The sequence below is a fragment of the Prorops nasuta genome, unplaced genomic scaffold, assembly GCF_024137725.1.
Source record: "Prorops nasuta isolate Cenicafe-Biocafe unplaced genomic scaffold, Cenicafe_Pnas_1.2 PNAS00016, whole genome shotgun sequence".
NCBI lineage: Eukaryota > Metazoa > Arthropoda > Insecta > Hymenoptera > Bethylidae > Prorops > Prorops nasuta.
The window spans coordinates 5,994,293-6,020,998 of NW_027116813.1; the positions used below are offsets into that span (position 1 = coordinate 5,994,293).

The 26,706-nt window shown below is 32.9% G+C and overlaps 2 protein-coding genes across 2 annotated transcripts in view; one reads left to right on the forward strand and one right to left on the reverse strand.

The window, feature by feature from the left end:
- LOC136779343 (large ribosomal subunit protein mL45-like) overlaps nucleotides 1–26,706 on the reverse strand; it is a 139,698-nt gene that overhangs the window by 35,283 nt on the left and 77,709 nt on the right. The window contains exon 3 of the mRNA XM_066736875.1: nucleotides 7,264–7,415. Within this exon, the coding sequence (XP_066592972.1) occupies nucleotides 7,264–7,415 (152 nt within the window). The remainder of the gene's footprint in view (nucleotides 1–7,263; nucleotides 7,416–26,706) is intronic.
- Nucleotides 16,416–18,389, forward strand: LOC136779368 (uncharacterized). The gene is given in 1 exon segment (XM_066736893.1): nucleotides 16,416–18,389. A coding segment is annotated over 1 exon segment (1,974 nt).

A 26,706-nucleotide genomic window follows, 5' to 3' on the forward strand; every position in this document is an offset into this window, starting at 1 on the left:
CAAGGTGCGACAGTCATCATGTTAATCACTGATAGTTTCAATATCATTATTGACTGTTTCTCCTATCTCGGCATAAGGTGGTATCATCAGTATACATATTTAACATTACTCTAGATGTGAATGAAGTGAATTGTTAATATATCCATTTTGTAATATAATAGAAAGCAATATAAAATGGATATATTAACAATTCACTTCATTCAAATCTAGAGTAATGTTAAATATGTAAACTAATGATACCACCTTATGCCGAGATAGGAAAAACAGTCAACAATGATATTGAAACTACCAGTGATTAACATGTCTGTCGCAACTTGGTGGTGAGTTTTTGAACCAACGTATTCTTACTTCTAAACAGGTATAAAAATCTTCAAAGAATCCTCACTAAAGGCCGACCGAACAAGGTGTTAGGTATGAATAAAGTTTAATGTAGGTATTTAAAAAATTGCAAAATTTTGATTCTTATGCGCAAGGGTCAAATATTATCGAAATTGATTTCTTTTTTTTATATTGATTTATTTCTTTCCGAGGAAACCTTTTCACACAATTAGATCTTCGATATAAAAATTTTTTGATTTTCGTCCCAACTTACTATACAGGGTGTGTCAGCAATGATGCTTTTAATTTTAACCACATATTCTTGGGACTAAACTAAGTCGAAAAGTCCTATACTATAAGGTCTGGAAAAGCATCATTGCTGAGATAAATGAATTTTAAACCGATAAATCAGGGCTTTGATTCAACGGAAAAATTACTTCACTTTCACTTTCCTTGACAGTTCCCTTTCCAAAAACAAAAGACGTTTGTACTTCTTTGTCGATCCGTATTGTCGTACACGTATATACACACACAAACGCACAACTACGCCGATTATTATTATTATCTCCTAATGTCCTACTTTTGTGATTCTGGTGTTGATGAAATTCATTTTCTGCCTATTTTTAAAAGGATCCTCGATAGCACCCATTTGGTTTAAAAGTCTGGAGAATAATGCGGCGTTATTCGTAGATTAATTTTCAAGTTGCTTTATCTTTTCGGTGGCGCGGCATATTAACTGCTCTAAGCTAGTTAAAACAAAAGTATTTTATCATAAAAACAATTATAAGAAATTGTATGCTTTTCTGTTTTTGGAAGTCTAACTGTTTTATCAAATAGAACAGTTTACTGCATCATTGGAAGATCAAAATTACTCGAAAATGAATTCGGAAGTAAGGCTATAGTCCACTAGAAATTTCAATCTAAGTGCAGAACTTGAGGGATCCCTTTAAGAATAAATAAGCAATTTTTTCATTTTATGAAGGGACAAGCCACATAATTAAATAAATTTTTTCTTTACGTCGTAGTTTGCCCATAGTTTTTTCCTTTTTGCTTGTACTTTTTGCATAGTGTTCGCCTAAATGGACTTTCCAGTAAACTAGCCAGTTGCTAGACCAGATTCTAGTTTATAGTGACTGAAGTTGATATGGTGACCAAAAAGAAATATTTTACAATTCACCTAGCAAATCGTAATAAAGTGAAGAGAAAAACATAAGCATATACTAATTTATCTTTGAAATCTTTTCATACCTAAGAGCGTGCAAAGACTGAATAATAATCTACAGTATTAACAAAAAATTATTTTTAATTTTTTGGCTTGTCCCTTCAGAAAATGAAAAAAGGGTTATTTACTCTTAAAGGGATCCCTCAACCTCTCCATTTAGATTGAAATTTCCAGAGAAGACTATGGCCTTACTTGAAAATCTATTATCGAGTCATTTTGATCTTTCAATGATGCACACAGCAAGCTGCTCTATCTGATAAAACAGTAAGCTTTTTAAAAACAGAAAAAAATAAAATTTCTTATAATAGCTTTTTAAATATAATACTTATTTCTTGACTACCTTAGAATAGTTCATATGTCGTGTCACTGCAAAGATAAAACGCCTTGAAAATTAATCTACGTATAACGCCGTATTATTCTCCAGACTTTTAAACCAAATGTAGGTGCTATCGAGGATCCTTTTAAAAATAGGCAGAAAATAAATTTCATCAACACCAGGATCAGAAATGTAGGACATTAGGAGGTAATAATAATAATCGGCGTAGTTGTGCGTTTGTGTATGTATATGCGTGTACGACAATACGCATCGGCAGAGAAGTACAAACTTCTTTTGTTTTTTAAAGGGGAACTGTCAACGAAAGTGAAATTAAAGTAATTTTTCCGTTGAATCAAAGCCCTGATTTATCGGTTTAAAATTCATTTATTTCAGAAATGATGCTTTTCCAGACCTTATACTATAGGACTTTTCGACTTAGATTAGTCCCAAGAATATGTGGTTAAAATTAAAAGCATCATTGCTGATACACCCTGTATAGTTTAAAAAGTGGAATTGGATACAAAAATTGTTTCAAAAAATTGCTGCATTCTCAAAAACTCAGCGCGCTAGGTTTTTAAGCCAACAACTGGCTGCCGGCATATTTTTAGCGAAATTTAAAAGTATGTAAAATATTCCTTATTTAATAACGAAGAGATCTGCTTTGTCTGAAAAGTGGAAGCAAGAAAGGCAATTGTTTATAAAAATCGAAAAATTTAATAATGTGCGACGTATTCGCAAATTTTTCTACGATACGGTGCAGTTTCAGCTGGCTGTTGTTCATAGCAACCTCCCAAGGTTTTTTAACAAAATACGCACCTTCTTCCTTATTTCATAAGAGATCTATGTATATATATATATATATATATATATATATATATATTAAGAAATGGAACAGGCTACAGATATTGCGCAAAACATTAATGAATTCGAATTTTCATAAACGTAAAATTAATCAACTAATATGTAGTGACATTTCAGATTCTGTTGTTTTTTGTTAAAATTTAATACTTGTGCTCCACTTTTTAACATATGTATTTATCTCTTCGACATTAAATGAGTAAAATCATTCATATTTCTTCAATAGTTTGTGGAATTTGCAGTTGGGGGTATACAGATGAAACTTAGGAAACATATAAAAAAATCTGTGATCACGTCGCACATTATTTTAATGGGCTCACGGATTTTCTGAGAGTAGACGCGAGGAGAGTCTTAGTCAAAACGTAAACAATTCTATGAATACATCGCGCATTCGCAGCATCTTTAATTCTTTGAACAATTTCCAAGGCCAGTTTTATTTTTTAATATATTTTTATCTTTTCCTTGTAAAATAATGAATATTCTACATATTATTTTATTTCACTGGGGAGGTATCGGTAGTCAGCAGATGACTTTGAATCCGAATGCGTAGAGAAATTCAGCCTTTAGCAATATTCTTAACCTTTTCCGCTTCCGATTCCACTTCTCAGTATATACGTATCTCTTGTTTATCAAATAAGGAAGGTGATGCATAATTGTTCAATTTTATTTCTTCATTCCTTTGGTCAATATTGTGCTTAATAATGTCGAGCGTATCGGGCAATTCCATATCGAAATTGTCTGACTCCATACGACCAAGTTCTGTGGATGAACGGAACGTGAAGCACGGAGATCATCGCACTTACTTCGCACAATTTGACTCCAAAATGGCGACGAGTTTGGCAGGAGCCAATAGGAAATAAGCTGTCTAATCTTCAAACAAAAAGTCGAAATATTAAATATTAATTTTAATTTTTAAATTGCAAAATAGATATATAGAAGAGGATCAACATTTGAATTAGAAGCAAATTTTTATATAAACCCTTAAGCGGTCGCTATGACGCCGTAAAGCGTCAAAATTTTGGAGATATAATATTAATTTAAAATAAAGTATAATGTTCAAATGATGAAATATGTACATATTTAAATGAGGCAGGTCTTCATTTTGTCACTAGATTGCATTTACGTTTTATTTCTCATTATAAAAGTAAATATAGCAATTTAGCATTGCAGTAATTCTTACTTTTTTGAAGTAGCATATTTACATTTTACTTTCTGAAAATTATGAATATCAACGACAAAGAACTTTTATTGAATAGTAGTGGAGAGTCTGACCCTTTCGAAACAGATTCTGATGTGGACGATGAATTCTCTAAATCATTTTATAATGATATAAACTACATCCCTGGTCAGAAACTGTTTTACGACCGCTATTTTTATGTCTGTCAAAACATTTACCCTGCATTCTGGTATTCAAACAAATGTTCGATTCAGTGGCAATGATCCTATTCATTACTTCAAATTACTTTTCCATGATTCACTTTTTAATTTGATTTGTAATGAAACTAACCGATATCAATATCAAAATCCAGAAAATACCCGTAAACATATGAAAGGCTGGGTTGATTTAGAAATTGATGAGCTTCTAACATTTTTTGCTCTATTCATTCTTATAGAACATGTCAAAAAAGGCTGTCTGGAAGATTATTGGAATAGTAAATCCAATTTGTTCACTTCAATATCCCCACAAACTATGACTCGAAATTGTTATCGCCAAATTTTAGGTTTCTTACATTCTCAAGATAATGAGCATTTGCGAAATGATGTTATACTATGAAGCATCCTCTGAAAAAATAAAGCCTATTATACATAATTTGAAAATAAAATTCTCAAGTCTTTTGGACCCAGATAAAAATCTATATACTGATGAAAACCTTCTTTTATGGATAGGCCGATTAGCTTTCAAACAATTTTTACCTTTCAAACGCTATTGATTTGGTATAAAAATATATGAAATTGTTGACGGCGAAAGTGGTTTTATCATCGATTTTATCATTTACATAGGAGCCACTATTGACTGTGAAAAATTTGGATTAGGAGTTTCTGGGGATGTTATTGCACATTTTAGGAAATCTTACTTTTTGAAAGGTCATATTGCTTATGCTGATAAATGGTACACTTCTCCTACAGTAGCTGAATTTCTGCATGACAAAGATACAGGAATGTGCGGTACAATAAAAAAAATAGGAAAGGATTGCCTAATCTGAATTTGCGTTTTGGAAAAGGGGAGGTACAAGTTGCTCACAATATGATATGGATGGCTATAAAATGGCAAGATAAAAAAGAAGTATACATGATTACTACGGTACATGAACTTGAATTTAGAAAAACGGAAAAGAAAAATTATCATACTCAAGAGGATATAATAAAGCCATTATGTATAATTGATAATATTAAAAATATGGGAGGAATTGACATAATTGATAAGAATTTATCATTGATTGAATCAATTAGAAAATCAATGAAATGGCATAAAAAATTATTTTTCCAATTACTTGATTTGGCTCTTATAAATGCCCATACATTATATAATATAAACAATCAGAGAATACCTTTCCAAAAATTTAGATTAGAAATTGTTGAAGCAATATTGAATGTAAAAGACAAGCCGTCTTTTACTTTACAATCCAATAATGATCGTCTTAATGGGAAACATTATTCCAGTCAAATGGCGAAAAAGAAGAGATGCGTCGTATGCCAGATGGTAAAAAGAAAAAAAGATCAGAAACCAAAATCCAGGGCAAACAATGTCAGTTTACATTGTGTATTGTATCTTGCTTTGAAAAATATCATACTCAACCTAATTTACCATGAAAATATCAAATTATTTTCGAACATTTTTAATTAATCGTTCCCCGCCACTATAACGCCATATGGCGTCATGACTACACACATGTATTTTTTAGTTTTTACATTTAAATCTGAGAAGTAATATTAAATAGTTTTTTGTTACTATTTTCAATGTTCAAATCTCGGCCGCCTAAGGGTTAAGTAACGTTACAATATCTCTTTAACAGAACATAAAAATAGTATAAAACATTTTACTATTTTTTAAACTATATATAATATTCGTTTAACATCTATACTTCTTTCTTAAACTTTAAAACATGCGTATAACATTATATATATTTATTTTTTAAATTATTATTTGTGCCTGTGTGCATTTTATGATGCAAATGATATGTGTTTTGACGACTTGATGTCACTTTTAATTCTGTCGTTATTAAATATAATAGTTCTAATCAAAATAAATCTTTTAATAATTTCACTCTAACAAAATTACAATACCTTTCAGTTTCAGTAGATCTACATCTAATAATTCCATATTTTTCATGCGGTACCCAAATTTTATCATTTCTAATAAATGAAAATTATAATTTTTGATGATACTTACAACGGTGAAAATGCTCCCTTAGATGTGCTTCAACTGTAGCAAAGTATTTAAATATAGAATATTAGAAAAATTTTCTAAGAATCCGAAGTTAAGAAAGTGTTTTTGTATAAAACTGAATTTATAATTTTTGTCAGTTGTAAAAGAAGATAAAGAAGAACGACATACGCAACATTTTCGAAGAACATAAGAAATAGCGCTACCAATTATGATATTAAGAACATTGCACCCCAAATTATTTTCTATGGGTTGTACATATTCATAATTTTGTTCATTTCCATGTATTGCGGAAAACATGCATTGGTCAATCGATGTTATAGACGAAGCTGCTTCTGCATTTTTAACATCTGTTTTTAATGAGCTACAAAAGTCTGTATAATGTTCATCACGGTCGTCATAGTAGTTTTTTTCAAAACAATTTAATAATACAATAGGTCTGTTCTTTTTCACTGTTTGCTGCACTAGTGCAATAAGTTAGATGGAGAAAACTATGTTTGTTTTATTTTAATTAATTTCACTAGTTCGATAGCGCAGCGAAAAGGAACAAACGGAATATCGCGCGAAACTTTTGATTCTCGATTAGTGACACTGCGCATGACAGCCCTATGGCTCAAAAATAGCATCGCTTCCGAGGACCTCCGTGCTTCACGTTCCGTTCATCCACAGACCTTGCATACGACGTGCTAGCGAAGATTAGACTTTTCTACTTATCGTACGTCTAACTACCCTTACAGGCATGACAAAGATTATTCTACATCGACCACTACGAATTGGCCGCTCTAGCTTCAGCCTAATCAGAAATAATTGATAATACGAAGTCTGTAAATAGCTGTAAACCAAGAAGGCAAATAAATGATTGAATTAAACTGAATTGGACGACCACGTAGATATTGAGCAATATGATTTCTTTTACATGCAATTTTTGCTACGATAAAATCTATATTGGCGTCACAATGATGAGTTTTTGATCAGGAGGATCATTTTACTCCCCTTTCTGCCCTACATATTAATGTTTTCACTTTATCGGCTAATAAATATTTTAACTCATTATTAATAATTAACCTATTTATAACAATTCGGATTGTAATAAATATTTTGCTTTAAATTTTCATTTGTGCTTTAAAGGTTCGGTGTATAAAATAAAAATTTTGTTGTACTTACTGTGTAAGAGCTGAATGGGCTTTTATATATACATCCAAAGCTTCGTATGCAAATTCAGATGCCTTAAAATTTTCATCAAAGGTTTTAATTTTTTTAACAGTTAGAAGGGACTTCGTTTTTTCTTGTATAAACATTATATTGTCCTTTGCGCCCTATTTAATAAAAAAATTATTAAAAATATTAATTTTAATTAGTTATATTACGCACAGAATAATACAATTAAAAAAGAGGACATGTAACAAAGGATACAAAGTAAGACACTTTATTCGATAGTTTTTAATCCTTTACCAACTTTTATCGGGATTATAGCCGCCTAAAAGCCATTTTAAGCAAACGTAGTTAAATTAACCATGAGCCAAGACGGTATAGTTTATGTGACAGACACTCAGGGATCGGCAAAATGGTAATCCGAGATTACCATTATTTCATTAACTAAAAAATTATTGAATCTCATTTTTCATTTGCCAATAACCAAAAAATGGCTATTCGAAATTTTCCATTTGCTCAGTGACAGAAAAGTACTTACTCGAAATTTTTTATTTGCCGATAATCAAAAAATGCTCATTCAAAATTTATCAATATACCATTAACCGAAAAATAGCCAATCGAAATTTCTCATTTGCCCAGTGACAGAAAAATGGCAAATCGAGATTTTTCATTTTCCAATAACAGAAAAATGACTAATCGAGATTCTTTATTTGCGAATAACTGAAAAATGGCTTAATGGATATTTCTCATTTATCAGTAACCAAAAAATGGCCAATCAAAAATTTTTCATTTGCCAATAACTGAAAAATGGCCAATCGATATTTTCCATTTGCCCAGTGATGGAAAAGTGCTTACTTGAAATTTTTCGTTTGCCGATAATCAAAAAATACCCACTCAAAATTTCTCTATTTACCATTAACCGATAAATGGCTAATCGAAATTTCTTGAAAAATGCTCACTTGAAATTTCCTATTTGCGAATAACCAAAAAATGGTAAATTAGTGTCACTCATTTGACCAATAACAAGAAGGTCGTCTATGGCGTTTGCATCGTAGTTTACTTGTAAAAAAGCAATAATGGTTGCTGAACGACGCCATTATTAAAAGTGAATAGTCATAGTTTGTCTTTCGTCCGAGCGCGAATTTATTTTATCCCGTTTTGCGTCACAATTTTTGTCCCAAGGACAACAGTTGTTAAAAAATCCGGTGGTCATTCCGTTAAGAATGCAGAAAGTGTTACTTCGGGAGGGATTTTCGCCGTAAAAGATAGAAACATATTTACTTAACATTGTAACGTTGCGTTCCCGCAGCATTACAATAGCTGCCATCTAGCGCTTTGCTAATCTCAAGCGCTAGATAAGCGGGTCGTGTGAGAACTAGGGAGTTATCAGCCGATAAGCTATTGATCTAGGATCGATAACTTGTCGGCTCCCTAGTGTGGGGCAACGGGTGTAGCGGGGCAGCGGTGAAACAGGCGCAGGGCCTGACATGCTCTCGCGGACTGCCCCGACACACGTAGTTTGGAAGTTCAAGCGACACGAGTGCCGATTTATGCCCCGCCGGCGATATTCAGCGACAGAGCAACAGCCACCGCATAGAGCAAATACGAGTGTAATCGTGAGGTACGACAACTGCCACCCTGCCGCAAACCCATACCAGATAACGGAGCTTTCCAGCCCTGAGGGCCAGCACTGGGCAATCGGAGAGAGAGAGAGAGAGAGAGAGAGAGAAGAAAGACATCCACTGCTGGATAGATAAGGGTGAATATTCGTTCTGAAGAAAAAGTCGTGTGACGTCCCGTGGTGTGCTAGGGCTCGTAGCACCGATCGGTTTTATAGGGAACCGCTGGCCCTACTCACCTGTCAAGGGTAAGCGAGCAACATAGCGGAGTGGTCATTCCGTCGGACCTATAAGGCGAATATCATAGAGTGTGTAGAGGCGCGAATAAAAAGAGTGTTCGCGATTACCTAAGTTCGTTGTCAGTTTGACGGTTGACGTGATCGTTCCTTTCAGTCGATTCAAGGACGCGGACTTAGTATAATTTCTGTGAGGACTCGTGATCTTAGATTCGGAACCAAAACAATCTGGGTCGTTATTGTGATCGAGTACGCGGGAACTTAGTCAGTGCGAATAACCGTAGAGTAACGCCCACGCGCGAGAATAGAGACTCCTCCGCGTAGTAGTTGGCTTAGGAATCCCCCGGTGGCGCGTGGAGTATCGCGCGACTCGGTAGATTCCCCGTCGGGAACGCCGACTAATGGCTCGAGAGAGCGCGAGGCTAGCTACTACGTCATCGGGACTTCAGCCGCGTTCGCACAACTTAGGTCGCACCCACATTCGGGATTTCGCGTTAGCGTAACTAAGCCGTGTTATACAGAGCATTGTATTATATTGGTTACGAAAGTTATAATAAAGAGAGTTTAACCGGAATCGGAGAATTACTATTATTAGCACATCATCCCCTAAAGTCGCGTATGAGGGTTAGAACCCCCTCTATTAAAGTAAATATTCGGTTTTCTATTAATAGTACATCGAAGGTGCCCGGGTCTTGTAGGAAGTCGCCTATTGGGACGCGAACGTGATCAGTGAGGGATCACTCCTCCCTTCCCATCTACGCTATCCTCCTGGATAGACAGTAGCGTCACAATATTTACAGCTATAATTCAAAACGACAAGTCAGGCAGAATAGAAATTAAACAATTAAAACCATTCGAATCTCTAAATTCAGTTTCGATGATTTCAGCTACTAAACTACATTGAAGAAAGAAAAGAATATAAATAATTATCATTTTAAGAAAGCCTTCATTCACATTGCCTGCTTATCTGCAAGCTTTTGGTAGCTAGTGTAGCGCAGGTGATTATGTAACTGCTCACTACGATGATGGTGTCGCAATATCGAATTATTTTCAAGTTGTTTTTTTTTCTTTCAATTCTTTAAGATTTATATGCTGGAAAAATATTTTTCAATAGGAACTAGTAATACGTACACACAATCATTATTATTAATGAAATTTAAAAAGAAATTTGTATTGCATGAAATTGGGTGTGGGAATTAAAGCTGCACATTACCATATTTTATGTTACAACCGTATTTGTATTTATTATTTGATGATACAAGAAAATAAAAATATTGAGCATTTCTTAATAACAGTTGCAAAATTGTTTACAGTAATCGAACTGAAGCCTGCAAAAGGAAAAGTCTACGCTGCCGGCATAAAACGTTTTTAACTCGTCGGCTGAACCAAGTTAACCTCGAATTAGTTCGGGTGCGACACAGAGAGATCCGAGAAAACTATTCCGCTCTCTTTCATACCCCAGATAATCGATATTCATCGAAGTTGAGCGATACGAGCCAAGATACGTATACCTTCATGTAATAATGTGCGCGACTAGGGAGCAGGGACATTAGTGGGGTTATCTCACGGATGCAAGCATTTGTTAACATGTTGGTGGGTCTGCGGAAGGGGCCATTCCACGTCAAAACAGACAGATTTCGGAGTACAACACCGATTTTTTTTTTTTAAATATGTGTTAATATATAAGAAAATACAAGACTTTTGGCGCTAGTTTGAGTCAAAAATCTTTTTACGTTTCGGAGATACGAGCTGTCAAAGTTTGCAGTTTTACTGTTTTTGATAAAAACACGTAATCTTTGAAAATTTATATCTCCTAAACGAATAAAGATAGAAGACTCTGGCTGGAACGAGTGTACTCAGAAAGAATCATACTTTATTAGAAAAATATAAAAAAAGACAGTTTGTTTTAATTGGTTAAAACTATTAACAATTAAAATAAACATTTGAATTAACAAATGTGTTGTCATGCTCTGACAATTATAAAAAAAGATCAGGAATGTTCCTTGGAATGTCCTCTACAAAGAAAAAAATTAAAACGCGTATACTCTCTTGGTGTTCATAGTGAAAAAAGATATTTTATCACGACGCGCTCGGCCAGAAGCGTCGTTCGAGCGGCGTAAACCGGTGAAGCGCATGCGTAACTGAGCGCGACTAGTCTCTACATGTCGGAATCCATCAATCTATGAATAATGCGAGCTAATAACATGTTTTAATTGTTTGTTTATGTTTTTATAAATATTATAAATTAACAAGTATGGTGGGGAGTCAGTCCGTTCGCAGACCTTCATGATTGCCGCCGAGCTCTATCGTATAACCAAAGATGAAACGGAAGATTGCTCATGCGAGGTTCCGCGGCAATCCCTACAGGTAGGCGGCCCTGATAATCGCAAACGTTTTACCTTTCCATTTAATCCGTAGCGTCATCTATCGGAAAAGAACGCTAAGCATATTGTAATGCACACATATCATTACTTTGGTGCGTATATGTGTTCGGCTTTCTTTGTTTAAAATCGATCAGCTCCTGTATACGTCGAGTGTGAGAGAAAGGGGCATAAGTTTCTCGGATCTCTCTCTTCGTCTCGATCTCCCTTTCGCTTAACCAACGAGTCGACAAAAATCCTTTTCGGATGTTTGCTTTAGTCGTCCCCCTGGATAAATTACCAATAGAGACTCATAACAAATCTTATTGAACTTAATAGGGTTTCTACATCGGAAATTCTACTCTTTGTAAGAACCTATAATCTCTTATAAATTCTAATACAAACTAATAAACATATTCCGTTTAATTCTTATAACATCCATAAGAATCAATCGGTCATTTTAAAAAGGGCCGTCTTTCATAGCCCAGATTCGAGTTCGATTCCACCCAATTGTTTTTTTCTTTAATTGTAGAATATGTATATATTGCAATTAACATAATTGATTAAGAAATATGTAAAAATAGGGTTTCGATATATCAAGAGACACGGTAGTGTTTCGACGGTAAGTACATATAAGAGTAGATAATGTGTCATGCCTATACCGCCGTTGAGGCACTACTGTATCTTATACAGCAAGTTTGGCCGTCTCAATTATTTAATCGATTTTTCTCCGTAAATGATACACTGTCATGATTTCAGTAAAGCTTTTCTTGAAATGGTTTGGAACAAGCTTTTATTTGATCCCATGAACATTAAAATTGGTTCACGCAATCCAGAGATCTCATAATTTGTCAGCTATATATATAACGAAAAATTTAATTTCTTTCCGTCATCTTCTTCTTCTCCAGCCAGAATGTATGTCTCGGGCTGAAGTTAACCGTTAAAGAAAATGACGTTATATTTATACAAACTCGCCGACTAACTAATCGATATAACTAGTTTGGCGGGAGGCGACTAACTGCTAACTGTTAATTGTATTACCGGCATAACCCTAATATTTTCATCCAAATTACTCAGCTGTGATGATAGTGCAATATAATTGAAACTGGATAATTAATAAGGAATAAACATGAAGGAGTCAGCAAGTTCATCGGATAAGTAACACTGTATTGTAATATATGCTAATAAATTTTTTTATTTGGTGGTACTTTGTGGGATTTATTTCAGGTTATAATATGCAGCTGTGATTGTAGGACTTCAAACATGATATAATTGAAGATTTCAAAACATTAAGCAAAACTAGCATACTCGATGGTATTATTGAATTTATCCCTGATAGCCAAGCTCTGCGCTCACAAAATTAGGTCAGAATCCTGCTGCAGCTTTTGTCAGCAAAATTATGTCAAGCTAACTGCAAAACCTTGATTAATAAATTCTGCTAGCAGTTTGTGTATATAATGTTTACTTTATTCTATACTGTCAGATTATGACGGGAAATTGTCAACTAAAACGTAGCAGGTTCAGTTGCAAATTTAAAATGTAAAATGACATCAAAATTGGTATGAGAATCTATAATGCAATATATCCTGCTTGTAAATTGAATACGAAACCAAAACTTATTCTGTTGACACAACTTGATGTCATATTGCTAACAAAACTTTATATAGGAGATTCTCTCTTTACAGTAAAATTCATAATATGCAAAATGACGTCAGCTACTAAAAGAATCTGTTTAAATGGTATAATCTACCTTGATAACCATTAGAGTTCAATATGGTAGTAATAAATAAAAACCCTACATTTTATCTTTTTAACAATAATAACAATTATTTTATATTAAGCAAACTATAATGTTTGAACCGAAGAATATATATATATATGTAATATTCTGAGGGGTAGAACACATATATATATTATCGTTTTTTAATGTTATATTTATGCTAACCCGTATTTCATTTAGAATCGTCAAATTAAATATATTCTTGCAGATGAGTTATACATACATATGAATCGCACAGGAAATGGATTTTGTGTGATTCCAATTTAATAACATAGATGGCACAGCATGCAGTGGCACCCTGGGTAACCAGAACTAACTAGTGGGCCGTGTTTTCCATGGTTAAAACCATAACATGGTTAAAACGTTATCACTGGTGCCCGCGCTTTTTCTGAATTAGTTGCACGTTACGAAGATTGTGTATTTAGCAAACATTTTATTTAGATTTATGTACGAATGCGACGAATGCAAGTTAATTGTATTTTCCATGTTTCAAGTGCTATGATAAGGTTAATTATAAAATATAATAATTTTCCTGTTATAGCAACATACATTTTATAACAAATATACATTCATAGTTTTTTTTATATATTTTTACCTGATTTGATTTTATAGGTTAATCAATTCTTTTAAACGTTCTTTCCTTCTTCTACTCTTCCGTTTTATTATTGTTGAATTTTGTTTTACAGAATTATAAACTATTTCCTGCATTAAATTTGATGGGTTATGTATCATTTGTAATTATCCTGTGAACTTTTACTGAAGGCAATAGAGATTTTACATGCATTAGATTATACCTGTGGATTAATGGTAAAAGGCATTGGATGTTATGTTAGTTGCAGAAATATATAGTATATATACATTCCTTTATAAAAAAGACAGGTCAACTTTATGACTTTCTTTTTGTTAAATTTGCTGCTTGAGTCTGAATTATGTATCATTTATATAAACTTTTCTTACAATTGCGTTGGATTATATCATTAGCAACAAACAATTTTATTTGCATATTCGAAAATACTTAGGAGATTCATATTCTCTATTAAAAAGTTGTTGAAATAGATTGATCATTTTTGCATTGTTCAGTGGAGCAACTTTGTTCTACTTCAGCTATATATCTAAAACTAAAATTTCTGCTCATGTATATATATTTGAAATTATTTTAAATACTTCCCATTATATGCACAACTGGTGTACTTTTAAATTAAAATTTGGCAGTAGCTTATTTTCATTTGTATATTTATCTGATTTTTTTATTCATGATTCCTTGCAATATACGAACTTAAATTTAAATAGGTAAGAGAGATAATAGAACAACGTACTGATACATGATGTTCCCCTTCATTTACATTTTCTTAAAAACATTCTACACCCACTTCTATATTCCTTTTTTCTCTCACTCTTATACTAATTCATAGAATTTAATGTTTTCAGGAAAATACAGCACTTGCAGCAATAAATTTTGAACACAATTATTTATCTTTGGTGATTACTCATAGAATATATTGGAGTTCGAATAAGTTCATCAGTTTTCATAAACTTTATTGTTAACAACATAAGTGCAAAACATTTAATACTCATTGAAACAATTTATTTTGAAAAAGAAAAGGTAAGACTCTATAGTTTATAATTTTAATATCTAAGCTTCATCTATCTATTATCTGTTTCCATATTTTAAATTATGGTTTTTATAAATGCCACCCTATGAAGAAGTAATATAGTATACGCTAAGCTGGGAAGTTGACATAATTTCTAAATTTTAGCAAAAGTAATTAATTTGGTATATTTTTCTTTTGCGTGGTATACTAGACCTCTTTTGTACTATAACAGCTGCAATAATATATAAAGCATAAAAATTTACATGAATATAAATCTTTCAATTTTGTTAAAATTAAATTGATTATTTTCAACGCTGTTAATTTTATCTCAAATATTAATAGATAAGTATCACTGTTATTCAAAAACATAGTAGAGAGCTCTTTACAAATTCGTTTCTTTAATCTCTTCTACTTTTTCGTTTTTGTCCTATACTTTGTATTAGTTATATGAAAGTGAAAATTTCTTATTGCAAATCTTTGTACTTATTCATTGACATAATTTTATGTATTGCAGAGTCATAGGGTATCGTTTAAAATCTATTTTATAGGTGATTGCATTACATTAGAAATACTCCTAGGATATTTTTGCAATACAATACATACTGCACATTTATCACTTGCTTACAAATTTTAATAGCATTGATATTAGCTTTCATAAAATTAATTGCTTTCAAAAAGAAGCAGATGAGAATTTTTATTATTCCATTTTTAAGGGGCTATTACAGTGTAAGTCTCCGAAAGAGTAGCTGATTTTAATTGTTTTGATATATCAGAAGTATTTGATGTGACGATTTAATTTTTTTTATAAAAATTAAACTCTTATGGAATAGAAAGCAACTTTTTTTGTTACATAAAAGAATATATGTATATATCAGCGAAATAAAGAACCAGTAAATGTATTATTTTCTGGCGTAGATAGTTTCAGAAAAACAAGTTTTGAAAATCCATTAATTGAAACTGAATGTGAACTTATATCAGTCTGGGTACCGTCGGAGTGAGAACCATTACACAAAATTATACATCTAATGCATATTTTTCTTTACTGAAATACGACGGAAATAATACTATCTTTTAAAAGTTTTGTAAAAATTGACGCCGTTTTGGTATTTTATAAAATACATCAAAGATATTGGTGATTGCGATAGTCACGTATCTAAAAATTAAGAATGTTTTTGAATTTTCTGTATCACACTGCATGAATGGCTAAATTATCTGTGCTAGTAACAAAATTTTTGTCATGGATTTCATCTATAATTTATTGTTAAATAATGATCTTTTTCAGAAACAAAAGAAAAATAATTTTTCATTCTTGAAGATTGTACCTTTCATAACAAAACTTTACTGATGCAATAATTTGTAAATATAAAATTATTAAATATAGCTAATTTTTTGAGCTTTCACACTGTAATAACACCTTAATGCTTCAGCCTAAGCTAAATATTAATCAATTTACGATGTTCTTAAATTATATTTTTTACAGATAATGACACACACATATGATACTGTAATTGCATAAGCGAAGGTAGCTGGGAGTTCGATAAGATATATTAAAGAAATTCGTAAATCGTAGTATTAACATGAAACGTAGTAATATCAAATATTCGATATCACGAAAACCTTTAAGATATTTATCGGTGAAGCAGAGAAGAAGACTAATGAATGAAGTGCATTCAAATATACCGGTGGCTAATCGCGGTAGTTGTGTAGAAGCCAATCTTGAATCTTCCATTAATCCAATTCCTTCGTTATCCGTTCCTATAAACACTGAAGCAGATAGTTTCCTTCCTGAAAATCCTGCGGATTATCAGGAAACTAATGTATTTTCCACGTACTCTTTTGATTCCTCTGATGATTCTGAGTTTGGTGCAGCATCGATCGTAGAATCACCATTTTCGTTACTTTTTAAAGATCGGCTTGCAGCATGTTTTGTTGAAAGTAATTTGAATCATACACAAAAAAACAGCATTTTATCTGTACTACGATTTCACTCTTGCTTCTTAAATTTTCCAAAAGATGCTAGAACCTTTATTAAAACGCCGAGAGATCGCGTTAATGTTATTTCTGTTGAACCAGGTGAATATATTCATTTTGATGTAGAACAACAAATTGTTAAGTTTTTAAAAACGGTTAATCCTGAGTCTTATGTAAATGAATTAAATGTAGATTTTAGCACGGATGGGTGTCATTTAGATAAATCAGGCTCTATACACTTGTGGCCTATTCAAATTAGAATCGCTAATATCCAACGTGCTCCTCCCATCCTTGTGGGAATTTATAAAGGGAATGAAAAACCATTTGATACAGTCAAATTTTTTGAACACTTTATATACGACATTTCAAACATTATATCTAAGGGGGGAATCAATTTTAATGGTAATTAGCTGCCGCTTTGTTTAATATCTTTTATAGCCGATGCACCAGCTCGAGCATTCGTACTTAATCATCACGGCCGTACATCATCTAAACCTTGTTCGAAATGCAAGGTCATAGGAACGCGTGTTAAAAAACGGTACGTATTTAAAAATATTAAAAATGTATTAAGAACTGATTTCGATTATTTGATTCGTAATGATAAAGATCATCACAAAGAAGGCACGACTCCTCTGATGCATATTCCTATCGGTTTAGTGTCAGGGGTACCGTTCGAATATATGCACCTGGTATGCTCGGGTGTTATGAAGAGACTCTTACTTGCATGGATTTTAGGAAAATTTTCTCCCGGTTCTAAGATATCAGGCAATTCCGTAACTGTAATTTCTAATAGGTTAGATATTGTTAAAAATTACTGCCCATCTGATTTCGCACGACCTCCGAGACGTCTTGAACTTTTTGCTAAATACAAAGCAACGGAATTTCGACAATTTTTATTATATACAGGGCCAATTGTATTAAGTGGTATACTAGAGGATTCTATTTATAAGCACTTTTTACTGTTGCAAGCCGCGATAAAAGTTTTGGTATCTCCTTCTTGTTCCCTTTTATGGCTTCGATTTGCAGAGATAGCTATTGAAAAATTCGTTATGAGGTGCGAACAACTGTACGGCTTATATTTCAATTCTTACAACGTGCACGGTCTTCTGCACATTACTGAGGATGTTAGAAAATTTGGTAGTTTAGATTCTTTTTCAGCTTTTCCTTTTGAAAACAATAATATTATCTTCAGGAAACTTTGTCGAAAACCGAACCTTCCTCTTCAGCAAATTGTAAATCGATTAAAAGAAATAGATAATAATGCAGTCTCAACTATACATGATTATGCTTCTTCAGTTTCAAAGATTGTTAAGTGTAATGCTACTATACATCGTCCTGCTTATACAAAAATAAAGTTTAAAAATACTTTCCTTACTACTGAGATACGCAATAATTGCTGCCTTTTGTTTGACGGTTCAGTCTGTATCATTGAAACTATAGATTTCAAAGATGATTCCTATTTTCTGTTCGTTAGAAAATTTGAAACAATTTCAGACTTTTATGACGTCGGTATTCCTTCTTCTGACCTTCAAATATTTAAATGCTTAAATTTACATGAGACCGTCGTTCCTGTTAAATGAGATACTGTTCTTGCTAAGTGTTACAGAATGCCTCCTTTCTTAAATACAAGGAATATAAGTAGTAGCAGCAACGATGAGAATAATAGTGAAATATCCGCATATGTGGTTTGCGCAATTGTACATTGCGAATAATATATTGTTAACTATAGAGAAAGAAAGTGATTAATCACGGATGAAGTGCGAAGTTCGGATGTACGACGTAAGGGTGATACCAAAGCCATAAGCAGGGTTCTTCAATGTAGCCAAGCTCATAAAAGATTTGTACGTCGTAGGTAAATGATTTATCCCGTTCGCCACAAAATACTTTTCATAACTATTGCTGCAAATTAAAGTTTCTCAAATATATTTAGGCGGGGTAAAATTGTGACTTAATTTTTTTATGAAGTTACGATGAATATCAAATGATTAAGCATATCAGAAAACGGTAATTTAGTTACATTATCAGCATTTCCCTCTAAAATTTATATAATCATTTTATAAATTATTTTAGTGCTAAGCAGAGAGGTTAAGAAAATAAAACATTAAGAGAATCAAGAAAATTAAATTCAGTGTAACATGTGTTGCATATGTTATTGAGCATTGCGCTCAAAATTTAATAAAGTATTACTTTCCTATTTCTCGTTTTGCTTCTAAAAAAATAACGTTTAGTAATATTTGCATTACTACAAAGATACTTAATATTTTTTTATCTTTTGCCTCACAGCTCATTTTTTATTGTTAAAGCTATTGATTTTAACGATGTCTGATCTTTTCTGATCTTTAGGTTACAAGTTTCGAACAATTACAAAATATTTTTATGATTTAGGTATTCTGTTTGAATTTTTAATTTCAACAGTAGTGTAGCAATGCGGTTCCGATGACAGGGAGTGGGGGTAGCTGCTTTGTGGTGTGGAAGTGGGATGGGTGGGGATAAGACTCTCTTAGTATGGTAGTGGTGGGGATGAGGAAGGAAAGGGTCTTATAGTGGGATCGAGTTTGGTTAGGGAGGGAGGGGATATTTTTCACCCTATGTCACAATTGGAAGGTCTTATAGTGGGACCGAGTTTGGTTATGGAGGGGTATTTTTCACCCTATGTCACAGTTGGAAGGTCTTATAGTGGGACCGAGTTTGGTTAGGGAGGGTGTATTTTTCACCCTATGGTACCGTTGGTTAGTTATCCTACGGGGACCCTAGTTGAGGGAAGGTTTTTTCACCCTTCGAAGTCGATGGTTAGTTACCTTACGTAGCCTAACTATTTCCGACTCTGCTACACAGATAAATTAGCTTGAGTTAATTGCTAGCTCCAGTAGTCACCGCTAGGTGACTGCCTTCCTTAATCTTCTTTCGCGCTAATGGTATTTTAATATTACGTAATTACACACACGGGTGAATTAGTTCAATTTAATTGATAGTACCAGTAATTGCCGCTAGGTGGCTACCGCAATCTCCCCTTTTCTCGTTAGTTAAATTGTAGATAGCTATTGTGATAAGTTGCTGATATCGTGCAAGGAATTAACTTTCCATCGAGCATGGAATTATAACTTTGCATGGTTTTTTAACTAAACCAATGCAACGCATTATAAAATATCCTTTAAATGAAAGGATACAATTTTAATAGTCTCCCCTATGTGGGAGAATAACAATTTAACCTAAATTTCATGAATATTAACATTTTTTGCTAGGACAACTTATTTAGTCCTAGCTCTAACTAAACCTAGGTATCTTATAAAAGAGATTGTGTGCAGTTTCAAGATTTTCCCAGTTCAACGTGCTACTTCTCTATGTCGATAAATAAATTTGGATCTGGTTTCAATACAGGTAAAGTGAGAAATTATTCCCACAAAATTAACAATGATACGTTAAAGTTTGATAAAAGAAGGAATGCATTTAATGCCAAGAAGAAAATAATTTCAAACTTAGAATGTGATGTTACTGATGAGACAAGTGCTGTGAATATGGCTGCTCTGTTACGTAATTCGATGACTGCACGTGATAGCTTAATGAGGGAATTGTTTGAATACAGTGAAAAGCTAACTCACTATTACCTAAAAGGTAATCGCCTTGAGGAAAAAGTTACAACTCTGCTGAAAAAAACTGATGAAATTGATGAAATTGATGAAAAAATTAATGATATTAGTGAAAGAATTAATCAATTGAATGATAAAGTCGATTATATTGAAAATAAATTGGATCGAAAAGTTGAGGCATTACGGAAAGATATGTATGGTAGATTGAAAATTGTTGCAAATTATATCTCTAATGAGTACCAAAAAGAGGAAATCACGAGTGACAATGAGAAGAAAAGAGAAAATGATTGGAATTATGCTCTAAAGAAACTTATATTACCGCCAGTGATTAATGAGCTTGTGTAAACATAATACGTAGTGGAATAGCCATGGGAAGTGAGGAGAAGAAACAATTGGTAGAAGAGTTGCATGTGCCTGCCGATGGAATTTATTTATATATACAAATATATAAAATGTTTTTACAATTAAACTTACAATTAAACTTATAATTAAACAAATATACATAAAATTTATATAAATGATAGAAACTTATAATTGTTCGGATATACAAAAATGAAGCAAATATACATAAATTTATACAAATATATAAAATTAAATGTTTTACAATTAAACTAATAATTAAACTTGTATCAATATATATTTTATTCAATCATCTGAAACAGAGAAATCCAGTTAATATTTTTTTACAAATTGTAAGTTTAACATTTGATACTTACATCTATTTGTTACTGTACCCATCGTGCGAAAACGTTTACCTCTTGATATACACAATGTATAGATTTTTTCGTATGATCAGTAAACATTTTTACGTGTAGTTTACACGGGGTGTTGCAAGGTTTTATAGTGGCTATCATATTATCAAATTTTGGACAACCAAACCTTTCCAAATTTATATTTGGGATATCCAAGCAATATAGAACATCCCGTTCTACATGTCCCCCTTTATACGCTACTAGGGGGTATTCACAATCCAATTTTATGCTATTCAGAAATTTGTAAATATCTTCTTGATTATAATGTTCATGTCCTGTGTTGCAATATTTTATCCCGTGAATATTTTTGAAGACGAAATTTAAGCTTTTTTGGTTCTTAATTGATCAACTTTTATACGGCTCACGAACACGAAATGCACCGTATTTCGTATTTCCCGTAGTTAAGTTTTTAATTGCCACTTCTTTATACACAAAAGCAATACTAATGCCTGTCCTACGATTTCTTCGAGCTTTTAAGCACTGTTAGGGAGGTGTCAACAATTTTTTTAATCTACGGTAGGAAGATGCCTATACTACTCTTAGAAGAATGGAAACGTCATTGGCTCTAAGCGAGAATATTTTCTGCCCTATGCTACATGTAGTGGGCGGTAATTCTAAGATGCTTTAAGGGTTGACAAAACTTTTGTCCTACGGTGGGGAAATGACTGACCTGCCACTCTTGGAAGAACGGAAACGTCATTGGTCCTCAAGAAAATATTTATGACCTATGCTACGTATAGTGGGAGATAGTTTTGACCTATGGTGAGGATAGTAGGAGGGATGAAGAACTATTACCTTGAAGAGAGGGAGAAATTTTCATGAAACATGCATATTTAAATAGAATTATTTTAGTATAAAATACGTAGGCATAATGGCACCATCGTTCGTTGATTTTCAAGGATTCCGTTTGACGGATAAGTCATTTATAATCAAAGAATTTGCTGTTATACAAGAACAAAAAGTGTTCCATATTTTATTTTCACCGCCCTATTCATATTCGTGGCTAAGTGAAGAGGAGCGAAAGCGGACAGAGTAAGTATATGAAAAAGAAAAAATATATATTATTTTTGTTTAATATAATGTTTCTTTTTTAGCTGGTTCTTTCTAAATTATCACGGCTTAAATTGGGAGGATGGCTACTCACCCTACTATAAATATAAAAATATTAAAAGGAAGTATATTTATGATGATGCGGATGAGATATTTGTGAAAGGAATTGAAAATACAAATTGGTTAAGAGATATTTGTAATTTAGAAATAACTAATGTAGATAATTTTATGTGGGGGGATTTTGATTTAGAAGATAGCTTGCATAATTCACATCTTCCACCATGTTTGAATCATGAAGGTGTATGTGCCTTAAAAAATGTCTATTATATGAAATATATGTATGAGCAAAAATCTGGAATATATGTATAAATGAAAAACGCTTGCATCTATTTTCTAACATGCCGTTACCTGTCCTCAATGTTCTCTTACCCCCTGAAGAGTTTCAGAGATCCTTTATCTGAAGAGCTCAGTTTCCCACCCACTTTTCCTCAGTTCCTGATTAGTCCTCTCGAAGAAAAGAACAAAAGATATCTCTACGAAATAGAGTTTTGAAAACGCAAGAAGAATATCGCGAGTGGGTACGCGAGTGTCGTGAATATATTCATAAACTCAGAATCTCTAATCGCAACGCACCTAGAGGCACGCTGCAGAAAATTTTTGCAGAAATTGCACAAATACAGTGTCTTCTACTTAGAGCAGCTAAGGATAAGAGTTATTGTTTGAATCATGCTCTCAAGAATCCTGACTTAGGAAATCAGCATAATTATCATGAGTGGGTACGCAAGTGTCGTGATTATATTCGAAGTTTAAGAGATGCTAATAGATCTGCAGCTCCCGATACAGTACACAAAAATGTGGCTGAAATAACAACTATCCAACGTCTACTTCTGCATGCGGCAAAAAATAAGAAATCAATTGGAGCGAGAAAGCTTATTTGGAAAGATCTCGAGTCTTCATTTAAATCTCGAATATGTAGCGGAATGGTTGTAAATTATAATTATATAGAACCACGTGATTTTCTAACAGGTGCAAAAGACTTAGTACAGACCTACACAGAAAAACTTTTTAATAACGTGAACGCAGTTAAGATAAATTGCATCTTTAACGGCCAATTTATTTGTAAAGAGATTAGTGATATTAAACATATCTCAACCCGTAATGCAGTCTTATACAAAACTGATACTTTTAGTGATTGGTACAATACAAATATAATAGACAAAATTCTAAAAGAATTGAGTGAGTTTCAAGAGCGTGATAGTGGATGGGCGTTGGAAAAAATTCTGAATTTAATTATAAATATAAATTATTATAACCCGCTGCATATAGGTTGTGCAGTTGAGCTTCCAGAATCTATTAAGAATAAACAGGCTGTGATAAACATTCACAGTGATGATAATACATGTTTTGCATGGGCTGTAACGGCTGCACTCTATCCGGCAAAACCGAATACTCATCTCCAACGAAAATCTTCATATCCTCATTTTACAACTGTTTTCGACGTTAGAAGTATAACGTTTCCGACTACATTAAAACAGATTCCAAAATTTGAGGAAGATAATGATGTCTCTATTAATAGTTTTACTATGGTGGAAGAGACTGAGAGGAATGAGAATACAATCATAGCACCTCTACAATTAACAAAATGCAAGAGGACCAGACACGCTAATCTTCTTCTTCTTCTCGAGCATCAAGGAGCAGCAGCACATTTTATATGCATCAGGAACCTTTCCAGACTGCTAAATGGACAGCTTACTAGAGGAAAACGCTCTCATCTTATTTGTGATCGGTATGTTTTACTGTCTATATATATATATATATATATATATAATTACTGCTTCTATATTCTAATATTACTTTTTCCCTTTTATAGTTGCTTAAACTATTTCCACAATGATGAGAAACTAAAATCGCATGAACGTGATTGTGCGCAACTCAATAAAAACATCCGAATTGTGCTACCTGACAAGGACCATTGGGTTTCCTTCAATAACATGAAGAACAGTGAGAGGGTACCATGTCATATACGCTGACATTTGGGTGCTTGCTTGAAAAAGTTGAGCAAACGGATGACGATATCAAGAGACACGGTAGTGTCTCGACGGCAAGTACATAAAAGTAGGTATAGACTTGTCTATACCGCCGTCGAGGCACTACCCTCTTATACAGCAAGTTTGGCCGTCTCAATTTTCAAATGGATTTATCTCTGTGAATAATCCATTGTCATTGCTTAAGTAAAGATTTTCTTAAAATGGGTTTGAAAAAGCTTTCATTTCAGCCCACGAACATGAAAATCGGTTCACGTAATCCAGAGATATCATACTCTGTTATCTATATATATGCCGAAATAACATTTTTCTCCTTCCTCATCTCTTTTTCCAGCCAAAATGTATGTCTCGGGCTGAAGTTGGTCGCTAACGAGATAATAAACTATACCAACGACCGAACTGTGTTTGTGAACTGTCAAATAAAGTCGATATGATCGATATAATGAATCCGGCGACTATTGTGAATTGTGTAAATTGTAATGTGAGGTTATTTTTATTTAATGCAGTGAGGTTATTCATCGTGTTGCGATATTGCATCTGTTAATTTTATACAATCACAAATAAATTCAATTAACAGTGATTGAAGGATTCGCGAATTAGATAAGTATAACATTATATTTTACAATGCAGGATGTAGTATACTTTGTGGTCTTTCTTTTTCGGATTAAATCAAAACAGAACATTTTCATTTTCATTGATGAGGATAGAGCTTACTGGATTAAATAAGATTAATATTTACAACTCTGTGCCTATGAGAAGTATACTTTCAACATTAATGTGCATCGGTCATTATCAGGAGGATATTAATTGAAAGAAATTGTTAAGGTAATCATATGCTAAACTTTCAGGTATTGAAATCATTAATCAAATGCATGTTTTGCTTTTTGTTTTCTTTAAACTGATATTGATTGTAACTATCCGATAGGTTATATCATATATATATATATATATATACGAACAAATATTTCAGATTAAGTTATGGCAATGCTTATTTGAAAGATATGAAACATTCCAAAGAATCTTCATTTACGTAAAATACAAGTTGACCAGTATTTGGATTTGAACAAATTATACGATAGTAGATATTTACAAAAGATGCGAAGACAACCAAATATTACAGAAGTTAGGTCAACAAGCAATAAAGAAAATGGAAATGGGGCAAAATCAAATACTGGTAAGTAACTGAGATGCTTCATGTTGCTTCAAATATTTATTTTCTTTGAAGATTAAGATTGTTAAATGATGAATTTGATTTCAGGCTTACTCATAGTGTTATCATTTAGTATTTTACAGTCACTGTGGAAGTGTCTTATAGCAAATGGTAATACTTGTGCTTTGACATAAATACATTTGGTACAATAGAGTTAAAAATCCAAGGAAGAAGGTTCGCTCACATACTGACTATTGGAGTTGAATCAACAACTGGGCTTTTCACTCCTGTATTCTGGTACTTGAAACAGGCAAAGATGAAAGCATGGAAAGATTGGCAAAGTAAGAATAAGCCAATATTCAGAAAAACGTCATCAATCGCTCAGCCATAATTTAAGGATGAGACTCATTGGGTGAAATTCTGAAAAATTGAGTTAATAACTATTAATTGTTTTCCTCTGTTACCTATGCTAGTATTCTAGGCCAAAGGCAGTATACTGGTCATTGGTATGGATGAAAAAATGCAATGTTTATTCTCAATTGAAAGTCAGTCCAAAAATTAATGGTTTCTACTCCATTTTGTAGCACCAGAAGTCCGACCAGTTTCAACAGTGTATAGAAATTAGCGAAACGAACATCTGAGGACTCTGGCACAGGAAATGTTATAAGGATAGAACATACAGTGAATAAATTTGGGAAAATGAAAGCAGTATATCTAAAATAGAGACTTCCATTGCATTAATTTGTGTATTTTCGAGTTTATATTGATGAAAAGAAAATACAAATGGCACTATTTTGCTTGAAAAAGAGCCCTGATTCATAGCTGATATTGGGAGTAACAGTTAAGAAAAAGAGATGAATTTCTAAACAAATCCTTAAAAGTGAAGGGCTTGTAGATGATTTTGGGTATACAATTTTGGAATTAAAAATCACATACTTGATGAAAATTATAACAAAATCATGTAGATCTGTAAATATGGAGAGAATTCATGATTGCAATATTTAACATGTGATGGGGCATACGGTGAATAAATTTAGGAAGCTGAAAACTATATATCTAAAGAAGAGAGGCATCCATTGCAGGAGTTGGTGTATTTCCTAGTTTATATTAATGAAAGGAAAATATAAATGGCATTAATGTGCTGGAGAAAGTGCCATAATGCAAAGTTGATATTGAGAGTGACAGCTAAGAAAAAGGTGGAAAAATGAGTCAATTCATAAGAAAATCCTTGAGAGGGAAAAACTTGCAGGTGATTTTGGGCATACAACTTTGGAATTAGAAATCACATAGTTGATGAAAATTATAATAAAATC